The sequence below is a fragment of the Phocoena sinus genome, chromosome 5, assembly GCF_008692025.1.
Source record: "Phocoena sinus isolate mPhoSin1 chromosome 5, mPhoSin1.pri, whole genome shotgun sequence".
Classification (NCBI taxonomy): Eukaryota; Metazoa; Chordata; class Mammalia; order Artiodactyla; family Phocoenidae; genus Phocoena; species Phocoena sinus.
In genome coordinates this window covers 101,071,439-101,096,868 of record NC_045767.1, presented here as the reverse complement: position 1 = coordinate 101,096,868, position 25,430 = coordinate 101,071,439, and the positions used below count along the sequence as shown (strand labels likewise).

The following is a 25,430-nucleotide window of genomic DNA, read 5'->3' as shown; positions in this document are numbered from 1 at the left end:
GCTCAACATCACTAATTATTAAAGAAATGCAAATGAAAACTACAGTGAGGTATCACCTCACACCAGTTAGAATGGGCATCATCAGAAAATCTACAAACAAGAAAAGCTGCAGAGGGTGTGGAGAAAAGGGAACCCTCTTGCACTCTTGGTGGGAATGTAAATTGATACAGCCACTATGGAGGTTCCTGAAAATAGAACTACCATATGACCCAGCAATCCCACTACTGGGCATATACCTAGAGGAAACCTTAATTCAAAAAGACACATGCACCCAGTGTTCATTGCCACACTATTTTCAATAGCCAAGACATGGAAGCAAACTAAATGCCCATCGACAGACAAATGGATAAAGAAAATGTGGTACGTATATACAATGGAATATTACTCAGCCATAAAAAGAAATGAAATTGGGTCATTTGTAGAGACGTGGATGGACCTAGAGACTGTCATACAGAGTGAAGTAAGTCAGAAAGTGAAAAACAAATATTGTATATTAACGCATATATGTAGAATCTAGAAAAATGGTACAGATGAACCAGTGTGCAAAGCAGAAATAGAGACACAGATGTAGAGAACAAATGTATGGACACCAAGAGGGCAGAGCCGGGGTGGGTGGGATGAATTGGGAGATTGGGATGGACATATATACTCTAATATGTATAAAATAGATAACTAATAAGAACCTGCTGTATAAAAAAATAAATAAAATTCAAAAGAAAAAGAAGCAGTGCTTTGGGGTTACAAATTAATTATCACAACATGCAAGAAAATACCTTAAAACTTCTGGGGATTCTGTAATTTGTAAATAAAATTTTATTTCAATCTATGTGTCTAAATATATTAATTTGTGTATTTCTCTTTAACTTACTGCTTTTATTTTTCTTTAGCTGAGATTTACAAATGCTGCTTATATGCTTTTGTTAAGCTTAGAAACCTGTTCTATTCCTAATCGTTTGTGTTGCTGTTAAGATAAATATAGGAAGTGAAAGGCTCCCTTAAGCCTTTTTTCTAGTTGTAAGCAAATTGCTAGTACTTTTGCTTGCCTAGATAATCTTCAGCTTGCTATTTCATTGTTCTTACTACTGTCTGTGCTGAGTTGGCAGTTCTTGAAGAACTATTGAAAACTCAAAGACAAGAAGCAGAAATTCTTTCCCAACTTTAATCTTCTTTTCAATTGTTCCCTTTCCTATAATGTTGAGGAATGATCATAGCTCTTTTTCCAGGGAGAGTACCGTATGCATTCAATTTGCCTGAAGGGAAGAATTTATCTGGAAGTGAAAAGTGGTATCTGTACCTTTGACCTAGATATGTTTATGAACTAAGGTTTACAAATCTCTTAATTTCCTTTCAGACAATAAAATATATAGTTAAGTGCTTTCCTACTTGTTCAGTGATCAACTCACAATCTTCAGATTAATAATTATCAATATTATAACCTTAAGGTTTTATAGCATTCTAGAAAATCTGCTATAGAAAATGTTCTATAATTTTCTGAACAGCAGTGACTTTCCTGTCATAAAATATTTATATTTTCATTCACTTTTTCAACACCTCTTTTAGGAAATGTACTATGCACCTACTGTGTACAAAATATTATATACTCTTATCAGTTATTCCAATTTAATGTCTTTAGATCAGTTTATATAGAAATTATTGTAAAGGTTAGAAAGTTGAACTAGATCAATGTTTTTCAAACTCATTTTCTGTAACCCACGGTAAAAAATACTACATTGTGGGCTTCCCTGGTGGCGCAGTTGGTGAGAGTCCGCCTGCCAATGCAGGGGACATAGGTTCGTGCCCCAGTCCGGGAGGATCCCACGTGCCGCGGAGCAGCTGGGCCCGTGGGCCATGGCCGCTGGGCCTGCACGTCCAGAGCCTGTGCTCTGCAATGGGAGGGGCCACAACAGTGAGAGGCCCGCGTAACGCAAAAAAAAAAAAAAATACTACATTGCATCCCAACACACACAAACTTAGTTACAAATAGTACAATAAAATTCACAGAAAAGGTTTTTCCTTCCTGTATGTAGTGCCTTCCAATGTTTTCTATTTTCTTCAATTTGATTCTGTTATTTCATAATTCAAAATGCTGTTCACAACCCCCTAAACTGATTTCATGACCCACTAATAGGTTGTCCTCCATAGTTTGAAAAATTCGTGGACCATTGACTTAAAATTTTCAGCTTTGTAATTACACATATTTTTAAAGTTATGTTGCCTACAATTTATTATTTATCATTTTTAGATCTGGGTTGCTTAGCACTCTGGTTGGAGAGAAGTCTGTGACTCAGAGATGGGAGGTAAGTTCAATGAAAATGTAAGCTTCCTTCGTAATTTGTAGCTAGAAAGTATAAGTCATACAGTTAAAAGTACTTTAATAATTTATAAAATATATACCATAGAAAAAAAGTTTTGTTTTTGTTTTTAAGGGAAAAAAATGCCTTATTCTGAAAACTGCAAGAAATTATCCTTTACCTCATTTTGCATATAAATTTTTAAAATTGAATGTAGCAGAAATATTTGATTGCTTTAAAATGAATCTATTTATCTTTCCCAAGAGAGGCGAAATCAGCAACTTTCAGTATTTGATGCACTTGAACACTTTGGCTGGCAGATCATATAATGACCTCATGCAGTATCCTGTCTTCCCCTGGATCCTTGCAGATTATGACTCAGAGGTAAATTTCAAATCATTTTGTGAAAGTGGAACACATTCTGGAAAGTAATTAAAAGATAATGCAGTGGCTGAAATGATTTATATGCTTTATAGTTTAAGTTCTCAAAGGGGACTTACTCCCAAGAAGATGAGAAGAGCTTTAGCTTAGACTTGTACAAAGTTTGGATACTTGATGAACTTCTTGGATTCATGATATCTATTGAATTTCCTAAAGTGCTAATAAATTTGTATCCACTGGAGGAAGTCACTGTCCTCTACACTGCAGCCAGCAGGAACAAATCTAATTGAGTCATTCCTCAGTTTTAAATTATTGCATAAATCATCATCACAATTTGGAGAGAATTTTAAAACCTCGGTATAGCACCCTTCACAAAGTAGCTGATACGTAGATCTCCCTCCTGTGCTTCGAGGACCGCTGTCCTGGGCTACCCCGTTCTCTCTCAGCAGCTCTGCCTGTGCTGCTCTCCCTGCCTGCACTTCTCCCCATGGCCGTGCCCATCTTCTCTCCCGCTGATAGGTTCCTCTGGCTAGCTGTATTTCATCCTGCAGGACACGCTCCAGTATACCTCCGGGGAGCCTTCTGTCATCTTCCTTCTTCCTCTGTTCCCACACTGCCTTGTAGCTGTATCATGCTGCTTTCTTTTACAGCATGTTGTAGTCATGATTTTTGTCTGACCGTACTCAACTGTGAGGTCCTTAAAAACAAAGACTGTCTTACATAGCTCTTATGTTCCAACCTCTAGAGAAGGGGTCCCCAGCCCCCAGGATCTGATGCCTGATGATCTGAGGTGGAGCTGATGTAATAATAATAGAAGTAAAGTGCACAATAAATGTAATGCGCTTGAATCATCCCCAAACCATCCTCCCCCGCCCCCCGGGCCTTGGAAAAATTGTCTTCCATGAAAACGGTCCCTGGTGCTAAAAAAGTTGGGGACCGCTGCTCTAGAGCAATGCCCGGTTCTTAGTAAATACTTTAATCTTTGTTGAAATAACCAAAAAAAGTATGAATGAGGTATTTTACATGTAGATTTTCAGAAGACAAATACTAACTTGACTTTTATATTGGTAATGTGGATCAGTTTCTCCTGTTCAAGACTTTTAAAATACAAGTGGCAAAATTGGTGGGCCATGATGCCCTATAGAAATGACACAAATTATGTATCCCATGGGTATGTACTTCAAATTTCTACTTTTAAAACCCTGAGGAGGTAAATTTTGGTTTCCTTTTAAATACATGAATTAGGTCAGCTAGAAATGAGCTTTTAAAATAATCTCTGGTAGACTGAAAGAATCCATCTCATTTGGAGTCACTTGATCTGGTATGATGTTGTCTTTTGGAGGTGAACAAATTACTGAGTGCTCTAGTTTATTTCACTTCCCTTTCACCTCTAGGAAGAAAATGCTCAGAAGTGAAGTTGGAGTGAAATGGGGGAGAGGGGAAGAGAACAAAAAGGAGATTTGACCCAGTTATGTGGGTGACAGAGGATAAAGATGAATTGGAGCTTTTGTGTCCACAGTCTCCTGCTGTGCCCTTGCCAAGACTGGGAACGGTTTTCCCTCTTATTCCTCATCTCCAAACCTGGATCCTGAGTGCCTTCCTCTGTGAACACTTAATTTCCAAAACAATTGTCTTCAAGCCAAACCAATTAACAAACTGCCATGTGCCTGTCCATAAAATATGGATAACCAGTAGGTGCATGGCATTGTCTTGGAGTCCAGTTCTGCTGGTGTGACCCCATAGATACTAGCACATTTACAGATCATCATTGCTATAGCCACTGTGTCTACATTGGTGAGAATAGAGGATGTATAGTAATTTGGAATTGGGTTTCGTTTTGTATTTTAGGAGGTAGATCTTACTAATCCCAAGACATTTAGAAACCTGGCTAAGCCAATGGGAGCACAGACAGATGAACGATTAGCTCAGTATAAGAAGCGATATAAAGACTGGGAAGATCCTAATGGTAAGTAACTTTTCCTGTCATGGGACTTTGTACCCAAGTTTCAAAAGTAAGCCATTATTTAGTGTTCTGACGCCCTTCCATCTTTCCCCAGATTGCTTATATATCATTATATCTATATATGTTGCATATGCACACTTAATACACAACTATCAGAGTAGAAGAATGAGGTTTTGCATGCCAACTGATGGCCATGCTTAGAAGGCATTTTTTAGGTAGCTTGTCAGGTACTGGCAGAAAGCAAAGTATGTCTGCTTTGTCTAGGGTAGAAATTTCCCATCATAATATGCCATTATCTCTAATTGTATTTAGGCCAGAAACTAAACTTTCCTTTATTGACTCTTTTAATTTTTTTTATTGAAGTATAGTTGATTTACAGTGTTTCAGGTGTACAGCAAAGTGATTCAGTCATTCAGTTTTTTCAGATTGTTTTCCATTATAGGTTCTTTTAATTTTATTGAGGCACTTTTTAGAAACCTTTTGCATTAAAAAATTATAGTTGATTACCTTCTAAAATACTACAGTTTACCTACTTATGTTTTTTTATGTTTAATGTTTATCATGTATCCCCTTCAAACAGTCAAAACAAACAAAAGGGAAAAAAACTAAGCCTAACTATATTCCCTGTGTGGAATCCTTTCTTTTTCCTGCAAGGAGACTATGTAATAAAAATTGCATAATATTCGAAGACAACAATTTAGAGAAATTTATACTGTTGCAAAGCTAGAACCTAATAAAAAGTCGCTCATTAGCTTGCTTTAGTCAAAGATGGTTTGCTATTAAGGATTACCTGTTACAATTAGCCTCAAAATATGAATTGCTAGATGTACTCAGTTTGGGGGAAAGGCACAGAATTATACTAAACTGGATAACTGCCAAATATATAAGTGAGAGGTTGCAGTGTCATCATAAAGTTTTCATGCTGCAAATGCCAGTGCTAATTGCACTTAGTGTCACAGTTATCACATACGTTAGCATTTTCAAGTCTTGATGAATGCCAATTTTATTTTTCATATTACTCTTTCATTTTCAATTATGCTTTAATTTTCTTGGCAAGGAGAAACTCCAGCCTACCACTATGGGACACACTATTCATCTGCAATGATTGTGGCTTCGTACCTAGTAAGGATGGAGCCCTTCACACAGATATTCCTAAGGCTACAGGTAAAACTCTTAAGTTTAGAATTTTTGCATTTTATTCAAGCCTTTTACTTAAGATTGTTGCTTTTTTCTTTAATGTTGTTACCTTGCCTGACAAGAAGCCCTGTGAAGTTTTTAGTCACAAAAGTAGTCAAAACATAGTGAAAGTGGAATTTCACTGGACCAAAATTGGTAAATAAACTAGAATTTGTTTACACTAAACAAGTGCCAGGATCCTTTAGTCAAATAAGCAAGTAACATATGCTTTCCAGCCAGGTATATGGAATTCAGCCTTAACTGGTTGAATTCAACAAACATTTTAAAAAAGAGTAATACTGTCTAGCTCATTTGCTGTCTTCCGTATTATAATTGCCTTTCTCCACATTCTCTTTCATTTATTCAGCAAATATTTATTGAATACTTACTGTATTCCAGGCACTGATCTAGGTGCTTAGAGATATCAGTGAATAAAGACAAAAGTCCTGCCTTATGGAATTTATATATTTTAGTTGAGGGAGACAGACAAACAAAATAAGTATATTGTAAAATGTTTTAGAATGTGATAAGTGCTATCAGAAAAATGTAGGTCAGGGAAACGGAATGGAAAGTACAGGAATGGGAGGTGGAGGAGGACATGATGGTCAGAGTAGGTCTCCTTGAAAAGGTGGTATCTGAACAGAAACTTGAAGGAGGTGAGGGAGTTACTGGTGCAGATATCTGGAGAAAGTATGTTCCAGGCAGAGAGAACGGCCTGTGAGGGGCCCTGAGTCAGGCATATCCCTGAGATGCCTGAGGAACAGCAAGGAAGCCGGTATGTCTGGAGCAGAGTGACTGCAGAGGAAAGCAATAGGGGATGAGGTCAGAGAGGTAGCAGGGGCCAGATGGTGGTAGACCTTGGTGGCCATTGTGTGGACTTCAGCATTTTTACACAGTGAACTTCATTGTAAAGACAAACACACTGTATTCACTCAAACACAGCATAGGGAGTTGGATTGAGGAAGGGAGTGGTGTTATCTGTGAGGCTGTGTAAGCAAAAGAAATTCCTTTTCTATTTAAATTGGTTTTATCAATCTATAACTTTATGATCACCTTCCGAGTGCTCCACTTAATTCTCATTGGTGTGAGAACCTGAATGTCATGTTAATTTATAAAATTAGTCAAATACATATATAAACTGAATATTTCCAACTGTAGATGGCTACATTGGAATCTTTTTTTTAGGAGAGCATTATCAAACAATGGAGGAACTCCTCAATTTCCTTATAGTCTTGCCCTCTCTAAAAACTGATCTTTTTTTTTAATGACTTTTTAAAGTCTTTGTACCTGGATTTCACTTTGATACAGAGCAAGAGCACCCTTGGTAAGGAGTACCCCGAAAAGAATTAGATTAATTTTCTTTCTGTGATTATTTAAAATTTTGTGTATTTAACGTAGGATGATGGGAAATTGAGTTGTCACCAAACATATTTACTTGGGTTTCAAGCCCTTGAACTTGGAAGCTGTGAGGTGGGAGTGGTTCTCTAACAGAAAGGTGCCTTCTCGTTCTGCCCACAGGGAGGCCATTTTGACCTGGCTGACCGGATGTTTCACAGTGTACGCGAGGCCTGGTATTCAGCATCAAAGCACAACATGGCAGATGTAAAGGAACTTATCCCAGAATTTTTTTACTTACCAGAATTCCTGTTCAATTCCAACAACTTTGATCTAGGTATGTAGCACTATGGCACTATCTTAGGATCGTTAGCCAGGAAAAGACCAACAGAAATAAGGCAGTTTTCTGACGATTGTCTGTAGTACACACTGACAAGAAAAGATTTTGTTTCCAGACCAAACTTGGATCCACTCACCCAACATGCAGCAAAGCCAATCTACTGACACTGGGTTGGTCATGGTGAAGGGAAAGGACAGCATTTATTGCAGGGCCAAGCAAGGAGAATGGGCAGCTCATGCTAAAAAGGCCTGAACTCCCCAGTGATGGCTTTCAGAGGGGGGTTTTTAAAAAGTGTGAGGGAGAGGATCACATGATATGCATTCAGCTTGTGCACAAGTCTACGATTGGTTGACAGTGAGGGTAACAGGGTGATGTTTCGGGAATATCAGTCATCAACCTTCTGGTTCCAGCTGGTCTGGGGTCTGTGTGCTGGTGTAGTTAACTTTGTCCACCTGGTGGGAGTTTTAGTATCTGCAAAACAGCTCAAGGACATGGCTCAGGATATTGTCTGTAGCCCTTGAGGAGGAACTAAAGATCCTTGACTTTGCTCTATGGCTAAACTAATATTATTTTGTCTTGCTTGAGTGTTTTCCTTTGTTTCTGCATTTTCTTACTTCTCTGATTAAATTTACTCTTTGGAACTTGGAGTAGGCCTAGGAGGCTAAAGCTTTTCTGCAAACGAGGGAGGGGACATGTTGGGGGGCATGGGAGTATTGTTCTTGGGAAGGCCTTGCAGGTTCCTGCTTGGTTTCTATTTCCTTGTGAGTTTAGCTGCTGCTAATTACAACTGGGTGTATGAGAGTAAATAAAACAAAGGAAAATAGATTTATGCCCCCAAATAAGCTGTTTCAAACCTATAGTTTTGGGAAAAATTAAGAATTAACAAACTACATCTAATGGTCAGAATATCATCATTTATTTCAGTGTAAACAAAGGTGAGGTGAAATTTTGTTTGAAAATTAATATGATTGAAACTCACAGCCAAGAGTGGCATATCCATATTTTTCATGTATTGTTTAAATCTTTTGTATTGCCTGAAGCATTCTCAGCTTACATGCTAATAAAATTTAAAGTTAGAATTTCAGAATAACTTTAGGTAAATCCCTTTCTTCGTCCTGTTAGGGTACTATTTTCTAGAAAAACAGAACCAAATCAACACTTATAAAAAGGAGAGAAGGGCTTCCCTGGTGGCGCAGTGGTTGAGAGTCCGCCTGCCGATGCAGGGGACGCGGGTTCGTGCCCCGGTCTGGGAAGATCCCACATGCCGCGGAGCGGCTGGGCCCGTGAGCCATGGCCGCTGAGCCTGCGCGTCCGGAGCCTGTCCTCCGCAACGGGAGAGGCCACAGCCGTGAGAGGCCCGCGTAACGCATAAAAAAAAAAAAAAAAAAAAAGGAGAGAAATTTCCTCGGTACTCTTCTCTCTTTATATTGTCCAGCAGTTTCAGGAAGTAGATTTGACCTTGGCTACAGTTTCTTGGAAGACAGTTTGCTGATCTATGTTTCTGAATATTTATTTTTAGGACATATCAAAATTCCGTTGTTTCACTTTAGAATATTAGTGCCAGATATTGTTGTTTTCATACTTTTTTCATGCTCTGTATCATACTGTATTTAAGAGTTCAACATATAAACCATTACTATACTACCTCATAAAATTCATTAATGGAAAATTCAAGGAATATTCATATCCAATATATTTGAGTGTTTTTTCTTTGTAATATAATTTTTATTTATTTAATTGTTCATCAGCAGCTTGAACCTTGTGAAATTGTAGGTCTGGGTGCAATAAGAAAGGCAGTAAGACTCTCAATAGCCCCAGCAAAAGGCCTGAAACTGAGTCTCATTACCTCTGATTGGGCCTGGAGCTCACCCTTGAGCAGCTAAAGACATCAAGTTCTAACACTTAGAGTCGAAGGGAGTGGCAGTTCCTCAAAGAAATAGAGTAGATGGTGAACAGGGAAAAACAACAAATGTGTGCACAGCATTTGAATATGAATTCACGTTAGTGTTTTATTATGTTCACTTATAATTCACCTTTGGAGAATGCTACTTTCTTCCCTAAGGACACCGCTTTCAAAGAGACAGATAACGGAGAGGTGCAGAAAGAAAGAGATACCCCCAATATTCCAGAAACACTCAGTCCGTTATAATAGTCTATGTCGCAGAAATGTTCTAGCCAGACTACTTACAAACCCAACCAAATCATCTATTTTTAAATAAGTAAATAAAAGAAAGGTCATGTATGTTTGTCATGCTCACCTTCATAACAGATCATCTTTCCTCCTTGAAATCACACACGTTAAAAAACACTATTTGCATGTAAGAGCTAAAGCTATAAAACTCAAAAGAAAACATAGGGGTAAATCCTCATGATCTTGGATTTGGATCAACAGCATAAACAAAAGCAACAAAAAAAGATAAATTGGACTTTAATCAAAATTTAAAACTTCTGCATCCAAGGGCATTATGAAGAAAACCTACAGAATGCGAGAAAGTATTTGCAAATGATGTATCTTATAAGGGTCTAGTATTCAGAATATAAAGAACTCTTACAACTTAACAGCAATAGGTTAAGCAACCCAGTTAAAAGGGCAAAAGACCTGAATAGCCATTTCTCCAAAGAAGTTATACAAATGGCCAATAAGCATACGAAAAGATCATTAGTCATTAAGGAAATGCATGTCAAAACCACAGTGAGGTACCACTTCACATTCACTAGGGTGGCTGTGATGAAAGAAAAGCACACTAACAGAAGATGACAAGGGCTAGTGAGGATATGGAGAAAGTAGAACCTTTGTATGTTTCTTGTCAGAATGTAAAATGGTTTGGCACTGTGGGAAGCAGTTTGGTAGGAAATGTTGAATTGCCATATGACCAAGCAAATCCACTCCAAGAACTGTCCAGAAGAACTGAAAACAGGGACTTAAACAAAGACCTGTACATGCACATTCATTGCAGCATTATTCACAATAGCCAGATGGTAGAAACAGCCCACATACCTATCAATGGATAAACAAATTGTGGAATATACATATAATGGAATATTATTCAGCCATAAAATGGTATGAAATAATGATAAATTCTACAACATGGATGAACCTCAAAAACATTGCACCAAGTAAAAGAAGCCAGACACAAAAGGTCACATAATGTATGATTTCTACTTACATGGAATGTGCAGAATAGGTAAATCTAGAGAGACAGAACACAGATTGGTGGTTACCAGGGAATGGGAGCAGGGGTGGGGAGGAATGGGGAACAACTGTTTGATTCTTTTAAGATTTCTTTTTTTTTTTTTTTTTTTTTTTGTGGTACGTGGGCCTCTCACTGTTGTGGCCTCTCCCGTTGCGGAGCACAGGTTCCGAATGCACAGGCCCAGCGGCCATGGCTCACGGGCCCAGCTGCTCCGCGGCATGTGGGATCTTCCCGGACCGGGGCACAAACCCCTCTCCCCTGCATCGGCAGGCGGACCCTCAACCAATGCGCCACCAGGGAAGCCCTAAGATTTCTTTTTGATGTGATGAAAATGTTTTAGGACTAGATAGAAATGGTAGTTGCACAATATTGTGAACGTACGAAATGCCACTGAATTGTTCACTTTAAAATGGTTGATTTGGGGCTTCCCTGGTGGCGCAGTGGTTGAGAGTCCACCTGCCGATGCAGGGGACACAGGTTCGTGCCCTGGTCCGGGAAGATCCCACATGCCGCGGAGCGGCTGGACCCGTGAGCCATGGCCGCTGAGCTTGCGCGTCCAGAGCCTGTGCTCTGCAACGGGAGAGGCCACAACAGTGAGAGGCCCGCATACAGGAAAAAAAAAAAAGCTTGATTTTATGTTATGTGAACTTTACCTCAATATAAAGAAAATCAAACAAAACACTGTTGGTCTCTCCACCCAGAAAAGATGGTAAATGATATAAAAGAAAGAGCACTTAGGTTTTTTCCCCTGGCTCTGGAGCAATTAGGTTTTTTTGTCTGGTCTTCTTATCTTTGTACCCTTGGATATACATGAGGGGAACTGCAGAGTAGCAGAATCAGACCAAGACTTTCCTACAGACTGTTCCCTTTAAATGGCATTTTAAAATTATAGATAGTGCTGGTAAAATAAACTTATATCACATAGTATTTAGGGATTATGAGCAAAATTTTGAAAAGTAGATTATATCTCAGGTAGCCTGGGGATTATTACTTGCTTCTTTTTATCAAAAAAAATTATTACTTCTTATTAGGCCTAGAGGGCATTTCAAGGAAGGTGGGGTAAGGGCCTGAGAGAGAGGGGAGGGACTGTAATAACTTGATTGTTTTATTTTTTTTTTAATTTATGTGGTAATTTTTCCAACTAAGTCAAGACATTCCTTTAAACAATAAACTGATTTTTGTATCTCTCACTTACATCACATTGTAAAGAAGCCATCAAATTGCAATAATGAAAACAAGATTATTTCTAAAGGAAATATTTTTACTGGCCCTTACTTGGAAACTGCCTTTGGTGTTCTAAAATGTGAACAATTATACTTCCCTATGAAAATTTATAATTCAGCTTTTTATCTAACCAACTGCCATTAAGCTAATGAGTCAACATTATTTATAGAGTCATTTTTTTACAGTGACCGTCTGATTTGTGCCTAGGAAAACTCTAAGCTAAAATTAACTTTTTGATGTTATTTCGAAAAGAAGAAAAAAACCTATTTCCTCAGATGCCAGTCCCATTTAATGTGTTTTGTTGTCAATAGATTTCATAGCAAACGGTTTCTTTAATATTTTAGAGATTATCTGGCTATGACTTAAAATAACAGTTTACGTGGAATAAATATTACTTTGTTATAAATTATTAAAACTCCCCCCGTAGCCACATAGTCTTCCCAAAATTTTTTTGTTAAATGATATAACAGCCAAAAGTTATATTGTTTCAGATTTTATTTTATTTTATTAATGAGAATCCTTACAGCAAAATACATGTGGGCTCTACAGAGCTCTCTCAAGAATTTAAGAATCAGAAATATGAGTGAACACATGTATTGCAAATATTTCTAGGAGACTGTGGTACTTTTATTTTCCCTTAAGCCAAGAGAGCATTCAGACTGAAAATGGCTGAGGAGTTAGATATCCTTTCAATAACCTCTTCCATGTGAATGGCAGACCAGACAAGAAATTCAGTACTAGGTAACTGCTTTTGACTCACCAAGCTTGAAGCATTCTGGAAAAGCCTAAATGAACAGTTTTTGAGAAATTGCTAATGGTCTTACAAATGAGTGGTCTTAAGGGGCTTAAAAATTGATTGGAGCAGTTTTTCCAAACTCAAAACAGTAGACCCATAAAATGTTTCATTCCTGTCCTCAATTAAGTTTCAGAAATGTTGTATCTAATGTCCTTCCTAGAGAAGAGCAGTGCCTCCAAGGAGTCTTGCAGGAAAGAAACGTGTTTAAGCTTGCATAGCTCAGCATTCCCTGAAGTCATTTGACAGTGGGAGCCCCTCAGTTTTGCTGACACTCAGTAAATTTCTCTGAGGGAGTGCTCGGAGGAGTTGTCTTGGGGAAATACCAGAGTAGATATCTCTGAGGGTCCTTTCTGTGGTAAAATTTTATAGTCCTGGTAATGAAACTAACCCACTATTTCTCTGTTACTTTACTATTTTTCTCATTCTTTTATTTTCTTTTTAATGTATCCAATTACACAGGTTGTAAACAAAATGGCACCAAGCTTGGAGATGTTATCCTTCCACCCTGGGCAAAAGGGGACCCACGAGAATTCATCCGAGTGCACCGTGAGGTAATGGCAGTACGCTCTACAGTTGAACTGAGATCTCACTGGGTCACTGACCACAGTACAAAGAGAGGACCTTGAGCAATGTATCCCCCATGTGTTTAAGTTACTAATGTTGTTCATATGAATTTTAGTTATTCTGGTTCCTATAGACCACTGGTGAATTCTTTTACTTTCTAAGGAAGTAATAAAAGCCAGCCAGCGACTGAACCTGTGTTTTGAAATTACAGGCTTTGGAATGTGACTATGTGAGTGCCCATCTGCATGAGTGGATTGACTTAATCTTCGGCTATAAACAGCAAGGTCCTGCTGCAGTAGAAGCTGTAAATGTCTTCCATCATCTTTTTTACGAGGGTCAAGTGGATATCTACAACATAAATGACCCACTAAAGGAGACAGCCACCATAGGGTTCATTAATAACTTTGGTCAGATCCCTAAACAGGTATGGATGTTTTTTCCTTATCACTGATATTTTCTGTTACATTTTTTTAAGCTCTGTAATATTTCTATAGATGGTAGATGACCATATAATAATTAAGTTTAGACAGAGTTTTTAATTAAGAACCATAAATATCACCCAATAGTTTCAGTAGGTCCCTAGATTATTACTTTCTCCTCCCTTTTACAGTCCAGATAAACAGAAACTTTGCTGGTCAAAGAGCAGTTTTCCTCGCAGGCTAGTGCTTACCCACACAATTCCTGGCAGGAAGACGGGAAGAGCATGGTCAGGGAAGCAGATGTGGCCTTGGAGGCCACAGGATACACAGAGATGGGGTTTCATCCCACGGCCAGTAAAAAACCAATGCTGACTTTAAGCATTGTCATATAAAGTCGTATTTAGACTTTAGAGATCCCTCTGGTCACAATCTTACACATGCACATGCTGTAGGGGAGCCAAATGAGGAGCAGGAAGCTCTCACAGTGGTTCAGGGAACAGACAGATAGGAGCGGTTTGGATTTGATTATTGGTGTAGGTCTGACAGGTGCTAGGGTGTGAGAGTGCACACCATGGTAACGCCTAGGCCCGGCCCTGCACCAGCTGCTCCAACCACTATCTGGAACCTGGCGAGGAAGACCCAGACCCTCTCAGCACCCAGATGCTGTAGATCTCTCACCTTGGGCAATGAGAGAACCTCTGTTAAGGGAGTTCGTCCCTTCCTCCATCCTCATTGTCTCAGGCACACCAGGAGGGCAGGGTGCACCAGAAGAAACTGCAGCACAGTGGAGAAGGCTAGCTCTGCCGCCCGTTCAGACCACCACCTTTTCCCTAGTGCCCTGGCCTCTGCATTTTGGCCCTGGCTACCCTTCTTTGTTCCTGCTTCAGACATCTCTCCTGGAATCCCTTTTCTTAGGTTAACCAACTTTGAGGTTTCCGGGGTTGACAGTTGGGAACACAGAACAATGGCAAGTCTTTGTTCATGGAAAAGCCGTGATAGACAGCGGGACACCCTGTAACTGCACCACTTACAGTGTAATCTGATTCCCCAATGCAGGAACCATGTTTACTTTTAAAGTGAAATGCTTGTTGATAAACTCTAATCATAGCAGAAGAACCTTAGCCAATTTTTGAGGGTTACAAGTGCGGGAACTGTGTTTCATACCTTCTGGGAAACAAATACTCTGAACAAAAAAATCTAGACACATGCACTGTTGCAGGATTTTTGTTCCACTTTTGAGTTTAAGAGGCAGATAGTCTGGGAGATAGAAGAGTTTGGATACTAACATATTTGTAGGACATTGCAGGAACTAATAGAGAGTACTTCCAAGTGTAACCATCCTAGAAACAGCTAAGCTTTGTGATCACCATATTGATATATCCTTATATACGCTAGCCTGGCCTGCTCTGTCCTCAGGTCCTTGTAAAGTTCTTCGGTAAATGTTCTTTCATGAACATGCTTTAAAGTATGTGAGTCTTTTTATAGAACTTCAGAGTCTTATCTCATTATTAACATTTATGAGAAATAGCAGAACCCTGATCCTAAGCCCTGTATGTAGTTAAAATGGGAATTATATGTTTAAAGTTTTGAGAGCCTAAAATGTATATCTTTCTCTATACAAAGCATTTTTTTCTATTACTTCTCCTGGAAATCCAGAATGTCAAATTCACAGAGTGTGATGGTGTTGTAGTCATCTTAAATCTCACTTCATCTAAGGTTTTACAGATAACTTCTTCAAGTATCAGTTGTCCATCAAAAAAGAGTCTGCCTATTTTGATGATCTATGGTATTTTTTTTTCTTTTCTTTTTTTCTTTTTTTTTTTTTTGGCGGTACGCGGGCCTCTCACTGCTGCGGCCTCTCCCGTTGCAGAGCACAGGCTCCAGGCACGCAGGCCCAGCAGCCATGGCTCATGGGCCTAGCCGCTCCGCGGCATGTGGGATCTTCCCAGACCGGGGCACGAACCCCTGTCCCCTGAATCAGCAGGCGGACTCTAAACCACTGCGCCACCAGGGAAGCCTGATCTATGGTATTTTAAGAACAGTCATCTTAAATGTATATTAAGACTTTTCAGTTCTTTAGAAATACTGAACAGAAATGCCAAAGATCTTCTTTTCTTTTTTTCCTTTACAACATTGCAAAGTAAAAAGAAGACAACAATGCTCACACTGTCAGCAAATTAGTAGCACCTAAACGATACAGAAATGATGTCACATACAGAAAGCCCATGTTGGAGCCAGAAGTAACCCAGTTAGAGGGAATGGCTGCCTGCCCTCAGTGGCACAGAATGGTATCGCGTTCTAAGAAATCGGTTCATTTTTGAACATCGCTGGAAAATAGTTGTCAGCCTACTATCATTTGAGGAGATTAATTCCTTTTGAAAAATTCTTATGAGCTCAGTGTAGCATAGAGAATGCTGGTAACCCAAGGTTTTGTGTAGGAGTCCTGTCCCCACTGACTGCGGCATGGGGTCTCTGGCAACCTTCTGAGCCTTTTTAAATTTCTTTCCTCAAGTGTCAAATGTGATAATGTGATACCTAATGGTTGTTGTGAAGCTTAAGTGAAATAACAACAAAATACCTGGCATATAAAAGGGCTTAATAAATGTTAGCTTCGGTATAAAATATGTCATTATCTCTCATACCAGTTATTTAAAAAACCTCATCCACCGAAGCGCGTCAGGAGTCGACTCAACGGAGACAATGCAGGGATCTTGGTCCCACCAGGATCTACCAGTGACAAGATCTTTTTTCATCATCTAGACAACTTGAGGCCTTCTCTAACACCTGTAAAAGGTAAAATGGCAGGAAATAAGCTTTTAATTCATGATTCTGTGGGAATATTTAATAATCCTAGTTTAGGAATAATAAATTTGCTTCTCAACAGTAGCATAATTTGTAATAAGTGGTAAATCACCAAATACTTGTTTGATTCTCCTTTTCTTTTTCTGTTTTCTTCTTTGGGCCTATTGGATTTTGCATCAAAAAGAACCCAACAAGTTTCTCCTCTCTGGTAGGATAGTGAAAACTCTAATATACCAAACCTTATAGTTCAACTTTATATTCTACATGTAGAAAAACTTCTGTCATCTTCATTTACACACGTTCCACCAATTTAGAGCAGTAAGAAGACTGCGCTTTTAATATGCCAACTAAAAGCCTCTGTCTTTTATCTAATGTTATCTTAAGTTATCTTAAATTACTTTTCCAAGTAGATTTTTTTCCCTTATGTAACCGAAAGTGGGGTCCAGCTGCTTGCCTCTCAAAAGCCAATAAAGAGGCAAGGTTGGTGGAAAGGGAAGTTTACTTTATTTTGGATGCCAGCAACTGTGGGGACCCGGGGGGGACTCCTGTCCAAAGGCAACCCCCCAACCCCGGCACTGACAACCAGTGGGCAAGAGCTTTTGTAGATGGAGGGAGCGGGCTACATGCAGAAACAGCACAGTCAGCTCTGACAGTCATCTTGAAATTGCTTGTGCAGTGGTCTGACCAGCATCATCTTGATTGTTTTAAGTACAGTTAATCAGTTCAGTTCCAAGGTTGGTTTGTTCCCATTTCCTTGGGGCCAGTTCTCAGAATTTTGGCAGCTTACGTCATGGCTATAGTCTGGTCATCGTGTAGTTAACTTCTTCCACCGGGTGTGGGTTTCAGTATCTACAAGACAGCTCACAGGACACGGCTCAGAACATTATCTAGAGCCCTTGAGGAGGAACTAAAGGTCCTTGACTATGCTTAATGACTAGACTATTATTATTTGGTTTCCTTTGACTGTTTTCCTTTGCTTCTGTATTTTCTCACTTCTCTGATTAAACTTATTCTTTGGCTAAAGTTTTTCCACAGACAAAAGGCAGGCAGAGGACATGGGGGGCAAGGACCACAGGGTTCTGCTCCGTTTCACTTAGAATGAAAAACTGGTTTACAGAGTCTTGAAGTTGTCACTTAAATCCAAAACTTGGAGCATCAAAGTCTGGTTAATTGGATTGGCTACCAGCTCTCTGCCATTTGTCTCATTCCAGAGACTCTGCCCCATGCCAGCTCCAGCCACTGCCCAGAGATGGTTGTGGAACACTGGTGTGGTCAGTCGGCAGAGTCCTCGGGCAGAGTCGGGCTTCTCGGGGAACGTCACAGCCTTCCTTCAAGAAGCCTCAGGCTGGGAGGTCCTGAAGGCCTAGGTTGATTGACGATCTGTACAGCATTCTGGGGAGCATCCCACATCACTCTGGCAGTCCTGAAGATCAAGAAGGTGGGCCTGATGGCTGGGAACCAAACCCAAGCAAATGTTCAGAAACAGGCAGGCTGGAGACACCAGTCAGGGTCGATGTCCGCCCAGCAGGTCTGCAGAAGACTCAAAAGCCAAGCCCTACTTACTTCTAAGGTCATTTTTTTATTAATGTAGGTGTCAAGATGCTTCATTTGTATGAATATTTGAGATCCCTTTACCATCCCCTATGGGATAATGAAGTTAGTTTTCCCTGTCCTTGTTCTAACGTGTTGATTGTTTTTTATAGAACTCAAAGAGCCTGTGGGACAAATCGTCTGCACAGACAAAGGCATTCTTGCAGTAGAACAGAATAAGGTTCTCATCCCACCAACCTGGAACAAAACTTTTGCATGGGGCTATGCAGACCTCAGCTGCAGGCTGGGAACCTATGAGTCAGACAAGGTTTGCATTGTTTCTTGGCTCGCTCATTTAATGTTGCTCTTCCATGGTCTGGATATCCTGCTTAAATGGGGATGGGGAGGGCTCAGGCCAAGGGCTTCTCAGCTGTTCCTCCACAGCCCAGAGGAAAGGAGAGCTTCACTGCATCAGATCAGGATAAAGGAGCTAGTGGACAAGTCATGTTTCCTGCAGAAAAGCCTCTCTTGGAAGGTTGTGTACTAGGGGCTAGCAATTTCCCCCCACTCAAAGAATTCCTCCAGGAGGTCCTAGCCAACCAGGTATTTAATATTTCTGCCAACCAGAAGAGCTTCCTTTTGAGTCACCATCCGGCCCTCTAATCATTTCACTACTCTTAAATGGCTGGCAGAATACCTGCCCCCCTTCCCCCAAGAAGCAGCAGCTACTGTTTTGAGTCCCATAAGCATCTCTTGGAGAGGCAGCATGTAGTGATCCTTTGGTGCCCTCTGTTTGCCCTTGACAGTCCTCTCCTGAACGCACGAGGGGCATAGTCTGTGCAAGTCAGTAACAGTTCTATTTAGTCACGTTCTCATGAACAGCAGCACTCATGCTTTCCTTTTACATTCTATCTGGCTCCAGCAGACGCATCCTTTCACCAGATCACCCCCTGCATCTCACAGAGCATCACACAATCTGAACGTCATTTTCCCAGACTGGAGAAACTGGAGACCCCCATTATGAGCAAAGTTCTTATTATGGTTTTTAACAGCAACTATAGTTGGGAGGCTGTAGGGAGGAGTTCAGAGTAGAGTTTCAGTAAAGTGTTGCTAAGCTGAAGCCAGCCCAGCACATGTGCAGCTATTTGCCTGGGGGGGACCTACATAGAGGTTCTCCTTCGCTTGGTATGCTCGCTGTGTCCCAGGAGTTTGTAGTGCTTAATGGCATGCGTGTCTCACATCTGTTCTATTTCACAGGTAGTGACAGTTTATGAATGTTTGTCAGAGTGGGCCCAGATTCTCTGTGCAATCTGCCCCAACCCCAAGCTGGTCATCACAGGTGGAACAAGCACGGTCGTGTGTGTGTGGGAGATGGGTGCCTCAAAAGAAAAGGCTAAGACCCTCACTCTCAAACAGGTAACAGTCCATCCCAGCTGCCCACACTCTAGAGAAACTGAAAACTGTCGTTAATTCCAAGGTGATTTAGACATAAATGGACAAAAGCAAACAATGTATGTTCTTTTGCTAGAAGTGGGTCTTAAAAAAAGGAAATGGGGCTTCCCTGGTGGTGCAGTAATTGAGTCTGCCTGCCGATGCAGGGGACACGGGTTCGTGCCCTGGTCCGGGAGGATCCCGCATGCCGCGGAGAGACTGGGCCCGTGAGCCATGGCCACTGAGCCTGCGCGTCCGGAGCCTGTGCTCCACAACGGGAGAGGCCACAATGGTGAGAGGCCCGCGTACTGCAAAAATAAATAAATAATTAATTAATTAAAAAAGGAAATGAAATCAGAAGATACTATTTCTGAAAATGATCCAAGCTGTCCTTTTTAAAAATCTGAAGTAAGTTGTCTTTAGGTAATATTTTTTTAATATATTTAAGTAATATAAATGTTTCTCAGAAGTTATATGTAGGTTAAATTTTTGCAAACCAAGTTATATTTGCTATTGATTCATAATAACTTCTTTTGGATGATTTTCATTCATCTAGACCATTCAATCTTTGATTCTTTTGTTTTTCTGTTTCTTCATTTATCGTAATGCTTAAGAACCTGACAAACTCATGAATGTATTCAGAAGAAACACTGATGATATTATTAACAAGTATATTTGATCACTTGTTATGTACTATTATAAATTTTTAATCAAAGCAAGAATCCTTTTATAATTAAGCCATCATCTTTTAATATTTGATATGTGAATTTACCATAAAGGTTTCTACTTATATGTATGTATGTATGGCTGCATTGGGTCTTTGCCACTGCACTCAGGCTTTCTCTAGTTGCATTGAGCGGGGGCTACTCTTTGTTGCGGTGTGTGGGCCTTTCACTGCGGTGGCCTCTCTTGTTGTGTAGCACGGGCCCTAGGTGCATGGGCCTCAGTAGTTGTGGTGCGCAGGCCTCAGTAGTTGTGGTGCGAGGGCTCAGTAGTTGTGGCACGTGGGCTCAGTAGTTGTGGCACGTGGGCTCAGTAGTTGTGGCTCATGGGCTCTAGAGCGCAGGCTCAGTAGTTGTGGCGCACGGGCTTAGCAGCTCTGCGGCATGTGGGATCTTCCCAGGCCAGGGCCTGAACCCGTGTGCCCTGCGTTGACAGGCGGATTCCCAACCACTCTGCCACCAGGGAAGGCTAAAGCTTTCTTTTTTTTTTTTGCGGTACGTGGGCCTGTGCGTCTGGAGCCTGTGCTCCGCAGCGGGAGAGGCCACAACAGTGAGAGGCCCGCGTACCGCAAAAAAAGATTTTTTTTTAAAAAAAAGGGGGAAGCCCATAAGAGACACGGTCCCGACGTGAACAGGTAAAAGGCTGACAGTGCAGTTTGCTGATCCAAACGCTCCTGCTTCCAGTGTTTTCAATTTAGAAAATGGACTTCGAAGCTAGTGTGCCTGTAACCCCTCAATAGAAAGTACTTCTTACTTAAAACAGCCTTCTGGCGTTTGCTAAGTATACAGTAAGGGTGTCTGCGTCACCAAAATTTTAAGGCAGCTCATTAAGTAAATAGTAAATACTCAGGAATTCGTAACAGTAATCTGAATCTTTTCCTTCAAAATGTTTATTTTCCCACGTTGCCATTTCCCTGGATCCTGTTTCTCTTCATATTCCAGCAAAAGAGAAGTTTTTATTCTAGTTTGAAGAAGGGGTCCCTCTCAGGCACAGGAGATGTCCAGGTGTCTCCAGTTCAGTAACAGACGCTTAACAGACACATCAGGACTGCATTTTCCTGTATCTTTCTGGGACTACATACTACACCCATGCACTAGGATTTTTAAAAATCCATCCAATTGTAGTTCCTTAGAATGGACTTAGAGGAGTTGATGGCACAAAAGAATAGATTCTGAGTTTAAATTCTGAATTTGAGGGCCATAATCGATACATCTCCATGTGTAAAAGGTATGAAGAAACCCCAGCTGGGTTGCAGTTGCCATTCTCCTTTCCTTCTAAGGTACTGGTCCGAGTCCAGGAGAGAAGTAATATAAAAATGGAGATTAGAGCCTCCAGAGTCCTCCAGACTTCTCCCTTCCCCCTGGTGGGATGAGGCAGGGACAGTGGCAAGAAGAGAATGAAGACCTTCCAGATACTGCTATGCAAGGCACCCCCTCCCAGTACGTGCACCTGTCAGCTCCCTGCGCGTCCGGCTCTCCTGGAGTCCCATGAGGAGCACTGCCACTGTGGTCAGCCTGGTTTTGTCTGTTCTCCTTTTAGGCCTTACTTGGCCACACTGATACTGTCACCTGTGCCACCGCATCATTAGCCTATCACATCATTGTCAGCGGGTCCCGTGACCGAACCTGCATCATTTGGGATCTGAACAAACTGTCGTTCCTAACGCAGCTCCGAGGCCATCGGGCTCCCGTTTCTGCTCTCTGTATCAATGAATTAACAGTAAGTAGTAAATTGTCCACTTGGTTTATATGTAGGAAGACAAATAGCTCTGGCCTACATAAATAAAAAATGACTCTGTTTTCTAAGTTGATAGGCATGCATTTTATAAAAGCCACTTGTTTTAGATGTTGTTTGCAAAAGCGAATGGATATTAAAGTTTGTACCCCAGAGAGCAATTTTGTCTTCAAATCCAGTCACTGCAGCATACTTTAAAGAGCAAGATTTATTACAAGATTAAACATTCTAGAATACGCTTTTTTTTAAGGTGAGGAATTTGTGGGATTTGTCAAAATTGTTGAAGTTTTATGAAGTATACTCAAAGTAATTATTATATAAAGTGAAAAGAGTAACATTTGGGTACCCAAACAAGAGAAAAATTCTTGTAAAACTGTTTTCTAAACAAATTCCAAAGTTATCAAAGAAATTATCTTTTTTCAAAAATACAGTGAATCAGAAGAAAATAAATGCAGTGGTGTAGAAACCCCCCATGCAGACTGAGCAGGGAGGGGAGGATAGTCATTGCAAGTCGTATTGGTAAACAGGGGATGCTAACGGTAGGTTTTAAGAGACTGAGGTCTCTGTGTCCAAGGGACAGATGATCACATAGGCAGATCAGTCTTGCAAATCAACCAGCTCCCCCACAGCCTCATCACTTCTTAGCTCTAAATATCCATTCCAACTCTTCCCCTTAGCCCTGCCTGGGATCATCCTACATGACGCAGAGTAGTTCTAGCCATGTCGTATCATCACCCACAGGCAGCTTTCCTTTTGAGGGAGGTTACATCTTTAATTTCTACCTGAAGATGCTAAGTACTATGCTTTTAGTCAGATACCTTGTAGTCACTCAAAGGAAAAGGGAAGTTAACTCAGTTCTAGTTAATGGCACTTAGGATGTCTCATAATAATAAGAGTAATCAGAATTGGGAATGAGTGGGAGTGTGTGGGGAAAAAGAGTCAAACTTGCTTCTTGTATATTTGAAAGGCTTAAAATGTCTTTAGAACAGCACCTTGGGTTGGTCCTACGAGTGCACGTAAGAGGTTTATGGAAATGTCAGTGCAACGGAACCACTCTGATCCCCGCTGTGTTGCTCTGAGTCAAATGCTTAATTGTACTATTTCAAGCACTCTGTTTTGGGGTTGTTCTTAACTCAAATGCTGACAATTTTATTTATCGTTAGTTGTTATTTGAGCCAGCATACACCCATTGGATTGCAGTAGTTGCTGCGGACACTATGGATGTGTTTGATTTTTCCCTTTTAAGATGCTTTTGTAATCTCTTCATAACTCATGAAAAGACTTCTGTTTGTTATGTTTTTTCAGCCATTGTCAAGCCTACTTTACTTCATTCTACACTTTGGGCATAAGCTACATTGCAGCTGCCCTTGATACTTCTTCTTACTCTCAGCCCTCATAAGCACAGGGTTTGCTCTAATGGAGGCACCCTGGAGTAATTGCAGAAGGTCTTGCATAGTGCACCGTGGAGTGGCTCTCTCCTGTCTCCTGCAGAGACTGAGGCCATTAATTAAAATTCAGATGCTGACACGCATTGTCAGAGGTGGTTCAGGGCTGATACAGAGGTAGACACAGCAGTGCTTTGCTAAGTATTATTTTTGTTTGGGTTTTGGTTTGCTTCTTGCCACCTTGGTAGACTAAGGGCAGAGGGAGGAGGGGGGGTGGGGTGGGGGCGGGGGGAGAAAACAGTAGCAAGACCAGCACAGACAGTGGTTTGGAAAAGCCCCAGGCCGCCTTATCATGCCACCCCTGCCTCCCCTTTACCTTCTTTCTTGTGTTAGCACTGCTGTTCAGTGTCTAAATTCCCTCTGCCTTTGATGACCATCTGCCAATTTCTGTAGGTTCTCATGTGCCTACTACATGTACTGAAACTCACCGAATCATTTCTGAAGTCACTACCTAGCATCAAGCCAGTCAGGCTGTCTCAGGGGTAAGGGAGGCCGCATGAGATGGTGAATAAGTTTTGGGATGTCTAAAGGGTCCACCACACTAACTGACACAGAGTAGATGCTTCAGGAAGTGTCTTATTTCCTTTAACAGTAGTGGATTGTATTCTCACCAGGTTGTATTCCCCCCAACCTGGTAGAATTTGAAGGAAAAGGTTAGTTTTTTCCCATCTTTAGAACTCATGAAAACCTGAGCTATCAGCTGAGAGAGTTCTTAGGGTTTATTCAGTTTGCCAAGAAATGACCTATATACTAGTTTTCTTCTTTTTTTCCTTATTCCCCCACTCTTATTGTGAATAACAAATTTTTTAATAGGGTGTTACAGTGTTACCAGGATTTCATCTTTGCACTTATAGGAGAGAGTTACAGCTGTACATGGACTGACAGATTTCTCTTCTACCCTATGGTTTTGGTGATTTGGCTCATTTGATAAAACTAAGTGGATTCCTACCTCTCAGTGGAAGGTATAAATAGATTTTGTAAATACCGGGAGGAAAAAGAGCAGTTCATCACCCCTCAGATTACAGATAGCTTTGACTTGGAATGAAGCGGGGCTCAGCACTGCGTCGGGGCATAGGCTGGGAGCGTGGAAGGGCTCCTGCCCCATCTCCATGCGAGATCACCTCGGCCGCAGCCTCCATGCAACCTCAGATTCTTAAGGAGGCCTCTGTTTTTTAAGTCAGCAAGCACTGGATTCCAGGCTACCTCAGAAATTCCCCAGTCACTAGTCAGAGGACTGAGAGGGTTCCAAAGAGCGAAGCCAAGGATTCAGTTTGCTTCTGAAATTAGAATGTAATCTGGAGTGAGTGAAGTTTCTCTTCACCTTCTCAGGGGGACATTGTGTCCTGCGCTGGCACGTACATCCATGTGTGGAGCATCAATGGGAACCCTGTCGTGAGTGTGAACACATTCACAGGCAGGAGCCAGCAGATCATCTGCTGCTGCGTGTCGGAGATGAACGAGTGGGACACACAGAATGTCATAGTCACAGGACACTCAGACGGTGTGGTCCGGGTAAGTCGGCCGTGAGGAAACGCATTAGAGTATTTGCTGCCGTGGTTCACCTGAAACTTCTGAAGCTGTCCACAGTTGAAGGACACCTGGAGGTTGTCGTATTGTTCAGCAAACTCTCACTCACATGCAAAGAAACATTGTCCATTGGGTTATCAGACGCGGAGAACATCAGTGACTCAGCTTTTCTTCCCATTAAGTAGATCTATTAGTGCCGCTAACCACTTGACAGCTTGACACAAGCAGATCACTTAAACACGATTTCCATGTCACCTCGGGATTGCTAAAAATGTCACTTGCATAAGTATTTGCTTTTTAGCTTGTCAAACGGCTTCTTAGGGAAAACGGGGACTGTGTCTCCTCTACAGAGAATCACTGAGCTAGGAAATGCTTCCAGGGGCCTCAGGTCATCCATTCATTCCCTGTCTAGGATCCTGTATGATTTCACCTGAATCCTAGATACTTTATCCTTTTCTTAGTTTTCATGCCTTGGGCCTCTACCGAAAATGAAATCCACAGAGTATTTACCTTTGTAGTCTGTTCTAATATTTGGGTTTTTCTCTCGGGAGATTT

At 41.0% G+C, this 25,430-nt stretch overlaps 1 protein-coding gene across 9 annotated transcripts in view; it reads left to right on the top strand.

Annotated features, from left to right (window-relative positions):
* Positions 1 to 25,430, top strand: part of WDFY3 (WD repeat and FYVE domain containing 3) — a 262,893-nt gene that overhangs the window by 225,651 nt on the left and 11,812 nt on the right. For 7 of the 9 annotated variants that reach the window (XM_032631813.1, XM_032631810.1, XM_032631806.1 and 4 more), the window contains 12 exons: positions 2,243 to 2,297; positions 2,556 to 2,675; positions 4,521 to 4,638; positions 5,693 to 5,799; positions 7,330 to 7,483; positions 13,160 to 13,251; positions 13,476 to 13,688; positions 16,329 to 16,476; positions 18,189 to 18,343; positions 19,273 to 19,431; positions 21,709 to 21,888; positions 24,678 to 24,860. In XM_032631813.1, coding sequence (XP_032487704.1) covers positions 2,243 to 2,297; positions 2,556 to 2,675; positions 4,521 to 4,638; positions 5,693 to 5,799; positions 7,330 to 7,483; positions 13,160 to 13,251; positions 13,476 to 13,688; positions 16,329 to 16,476; positions 18,189 to 18,343; positions 19,273 to 19,431; positions 21,709 to 21,888; positions 24,678 to 24,860 — 1,684 coding nt within the window. Of the gene's footprint in view, positions 1 to 2,242; positions 2,298 to 2,555; positions 2,676 to 4,520; positions 4,639 to 5,692; positions 5,800 to 7,329; positions 7,484 to 13,159; positions 13,252 to 13,475; positions 13,689 to 16,328; positions 16,477 to 17,696; positions 17,924 to 18,188; positions 18,344 to 19,272; positions 19,432 to 21,708; positions 21,889 to 24,161; positions 24,311 to 24,677; positions 24,861 to 25,430 lie in introns of those variants that run through there. The other 2 variants (XR_004349890.1, XR_004349891.1) reach the window with 2 other exon arrangements.